The following is a 4128-nucleotide window of genomic DNA, read 5'->3' as shown; positions in this document are numbered from 1 at the left end:
TATGACATCTTACCTTTACAGACGTACCAAAAGTTTCTTCTTAAATCTAATAGCTGTGAGGCTATAAGTGATTTACTTTTGTGTGTTTTTGTCAGGCAGAAATTTATTTATACCCCCTTAGGGTGTAAGAGGTTAGCTGGCCTGGTGTCACCTCGGGGTCCCCCCCCAGAGAAGTTGGAGGAGGTGTGTGTGTTGATGGGGAAGTCGGGGCATCTCTGCTTAGACTGCTGCCTCCGCGACCCAAAACCAGGAAAAAACGGTAGAAACTGGATAGACGGATGCACTGAGATTGTGTCAGTAAAATCAGCTTCCATTAGGTGTACACTCCTAAACCTCCAAAGCTTTCATTAACACTACTATTTAACTGGTCCATCCCCATATCTGTCAAAAAATCTCTGTAATAACCTCAAACACAAGTGCCAAAGTGTTAACTCCACCGCACCTCCCTGCAGAACACCCTAACACATTCAGTATTTCTCACACTGCCAGAAACATGTTTTCAAATCTGTGTCACTCAGACAGCCCTGCGTCGATTCTAACCTGGAAACAAGCGTGGATGTGTGCGATAAGATTTTCCTATTATAATGAATGACAGTTTCTGTGAATGCATGAAATGCAACCCTCCAAAATAAACCTGAAATATGTGCTGATATGACAGAAGAATCATGGGTTAATATGCTACAGTCTTTTTCTTATGTTGATAAATTGTAAATGAACCTAAATGCAGAAGAAAGGTTTCTGCTGCTGTTGCTTTAACCTTTTTACATCGTAACAAGGGGCAATAAGGGCAATAAGTTTGAACGCATGTGTACGTTCAATGCTGGTAATTTGCATTTAAAATGCGTATTTCAATCAGCCATTTTTACACGGAGAATCAAAAGAAATCGATAAATGTCAAGATGGGCAGTTTATTGATACATTACATTATATTTAAATGCGACTTTATGAAGACGTGCATAGCTTCTAGATGTTTTGTTTTCTGGACTGACTATAAAGAAAAGTGTCCCTTTTATGTTTTATTGCTACAGGTTAGCCAGTACACCTTTGCAATGTGCAGCTACAGAGAGAAAAAGGCTGAGCCTGTGGAGCTTCTACAGCTGGATGGATATACTGTGGACTACACCGACCCTCAGCCAGGTAAATAAACACTGAACTGCTCAATTTTAGATCATTTCTATGCATAGAAAGCGCCTTCGCTGCAACAATGATAAGAAAGATGGTAACAGCCTTTTTATCAGGGATTAAAGTGTGAATTCTAACCCTTTAGTGTTCCTGTACGACTAAAGTGAATACAGGCAGACCAAAGGCAGGGTTAAAAAAAAAGGCAAAGGGTATCTTTTTAATCCTATGTTAAAAAAAACATAGATGGGGTCGGGAATCGAACCCAGAACCTTGTTGCTGCAAGGCATCAGTGCTACCCACTGCGTCTCCTCATATCCAATAGGTCTTATCGGATGTGACACAAAATTCTTTGTAAAGCTTTAGCAAGGAGACTTGACCCCTATATCCCACGCACAGTTCTTAACCATCAGAAAGGCTTTCATAGCATCAGATGGGAACTTAACATAATTCATTAAATGTTTGATACAAAAGATACAGCAGTACAATCACTGGATGCTTGGCGAGCTTTTGATAGAATAGAATGGCCTTACCCATTTAATGTTTTACCCAGATATGGATTTGGACAGAAATTTCTTAAATTGATTCAAACTTTGTATACCAACCTGTGTCTCGACAAACAGTTTAGTATTTAAATCACTTAGCTTGGAGCGCTTAACTCGTCATGGATGCCCTCTGTCACCTACGTTGTTTATTATTGGCCATAGCTAGCTATGGCAATAAGGACACAAACAAACATATCAGGCATCTGTTTAGGGGAAAAGAGCATAAAATGTCCTTATATTTGGACGATGTGTTTTTTCCCCGACTAAACTATCAATTAGTTTCCCAAATCTATTACAACAGATTGAATTGTTCGGACGGTTCTCAGGGTATAACATTAACAATGCAAAATCATCTAATTTACCTGAAAAAAAAACTTTTCTAATGCAAAGGAAGGATTTACCTATATTGGTGAATTACAACTGATATCAAAATGATCCCTCCAGCAAACTATGATCCACTAATTGGAGAAGTGAGTGAGACATTGGATCAATGGTTGAAGTTGCCCATGTCACTGATTTGCTGTATTAATCTGATTAAAATTTGTATATTACAAATAATTTTATACCTGTTTCAATTGCTCCCACTTCCACTCCCAGGTTCATTTTTTTGACAAGCTTAATAGTACTTTTAGGAAATTAATTTGGAACAACAAAAAACCTAGGTTGAGGCTCAGATTGCTGTACCTGCCATATATATATATATACATATATATATATATATATAAAACTCAATAAAGATATTGTTGAAAAAAGAAATCTGCTGAAAGAACTCAGCGATGTTCTTCTGCCCATTTTCCAGGTCTGGAAGGTGGCCGGACGTTCTTTAATGCTGTAAAAGAGGGAGAAACTGTGATATTTGCCAGTGACGATGAGCAGGATCGCATCCTATGGGTTCAGGCCATGTATAGGGCCACGGGTCAGTCACACAAGCCAGTGCCCCCCACCCAGGTCCAGAAGCTGAACTCCAGAGGCGGAACTGCTCCACAGCTTGATGCCCCCATATCTCAGTTCTGTAAGTTTTTTATGTCTTTTTGTTGAAAATGTACATCCTTTATGTGGATGATCCCAAAACTTACAGCAATCGGTGAAGAAATTGATCGATATTTGATAAAAGTTGGTAAGCTTTTCTGTTTCCCTTCAGTCTTTGTGGTGTGCAGCCTTCCTGTAATCCATAGCTAATGGTTAGTGCAGACTGCTGACGGAGTGCTAGCTCTGCCTCTTTACTCTCTGTTTGCTACGCACTGAACCTTCTTTGGGTTTTCCTTTCTCCTCTTTCTCTGTGCTCATTCTGATATCTACTGGTATTTTCTCTGCCCGTCCTAAGGGCCCTAATCCGATCTTCCTGACTACTGTCACTCATTATACACAAGAATAGGGGGTTTTCAGTGACGTCACTGGCCAGCTTCNAAAAAAAGGCAAAGGGTATCTTTTTAATCCTATGTTAAAAAAAACATAGATTCTATCATTACTGAGCATACATTTCCAGGAAAATCATCTAAAAATGATTAGGGCTACCCTTCGGAAATTAATAATAGCTTCAAAGAATTTTATGAAAGCAGAATGCCCTCAAACTGCAAAAGAAGAACGGGATATATTTCTTGATCTGTTTCAATTGCTAAAAATGAATCACATTGTGATTTGACAACTGGAGAAATCTCACAGGCTATCCAAAATATTAGCAGTTGGTAAGGTTCCAGGGCCTGATGATTTGCCAATTGAATTTTACAAAACATTTGAAGAAAAACTATTAATTCCACTCATTAATATGTTAGAAGTGTCATAATGGGTTTTGGTTCCTAGCCCACATGCAGAACACAACCGGAGGCAGGGAAAAAGTTCAAAGGTTTATTGTTGAACACAGTCCAGAGAATAAACAGATCCAGGGTATCAGGTTCGGGACTGGTCTCGACTGGGTTCACAGCATTGGAGTTTTGAGCTGAGCAGCAAAGGGGGGGAACCAGGGGGGTTCAGAGGCTGACGGCAGGCTGAGGGCTTGGTGGAGGCTGAGTTTGGTAGAGCTTGAAGATCACCTGGTTTCAGCTTCAGTTTCCCTTCCAGATTCTTCTGGGGGCTGGCTGACAGATCCTTGACAGGTTTGGTTCTCCAGGGTTCTACTGAGATCAGACAGACCGATTTCCAACAGAGAAACTCTTCAGGGGGTTTCTGGTTTCAGGTTCAGCCTGGGAAGCAGAGAAAACAAAATGGATCAGGTTCAGGTTTCGTAGTCAGGAGACTAGACAGGCAGGTTGGCTCAGGGTTTGCTGTACCGTGACTGACTAACACTCTGGCACCGGAGTGTGGTCCTCAGCCCACTTAAATGCTGGTCTCCTGATGAGCAGATGAGGAACAGCTGGTGAAGTCAGCTCCAGCCTCAGGAGATCCAGTACGCCCTCTGGTGGAGGAAGGTAGACAGCACCCCAGATCCCAACAGTAACACAAACCCCTAGGAAGGGATCCTCGGCGC

At 41.2% G+C, this 4128-nt stretch overlaps 1 protein-coding gene across 1 annotated transcript in view; it reads left to right on the top strand.

The window, feature by feature from the left end:
- Positions 1-2676, top strand: part of LOC107104830 (calcium-dependent secretion activator 1-like) — a gene marked incomplete at both ends in the record, with an annotated part of 35766 nt that extends 33090 nt beyond the window's left edge. Inside the window, 2 exons of the mRNA XM_015404941.1 lie at positions 1029-1137; positions 2464-2676. Of these exons, the coding sequence (XP_015260427.1) occupies positions 1029-1137; positions 2464-2676 (322 nt within the window). The remainder of the gene's footprint in view (positions 1-1028; positions 1138-2463) is intronic.
- Positions 2677-4128: the final 1452 nt, after the last annotated feature.

The sequence above is a fragment of the Cyprinodon variegatus genome, unplaced genomic scaffold (assembly GCF_000732505.1).
Source record: "Cyprinodon variegatus isolate N-32 unplaced genomic scaffold, C_variegatus-1.0 Scaffold1904, whole genome shotgun sequence".
Classification (NCBI taxonomy): domain Eukaryota; kingdom Metazoa; phylum Chordata; class Actinopteri; order Cyprinodontiformes; family Cyprinodontidae; genus Cyprinodon; species Cyprinodon variegatus.
Note: the sequence above shows the minus strand (reverse complement) of the source record. Positions and strands in the feature narration are given on the sequence as shown.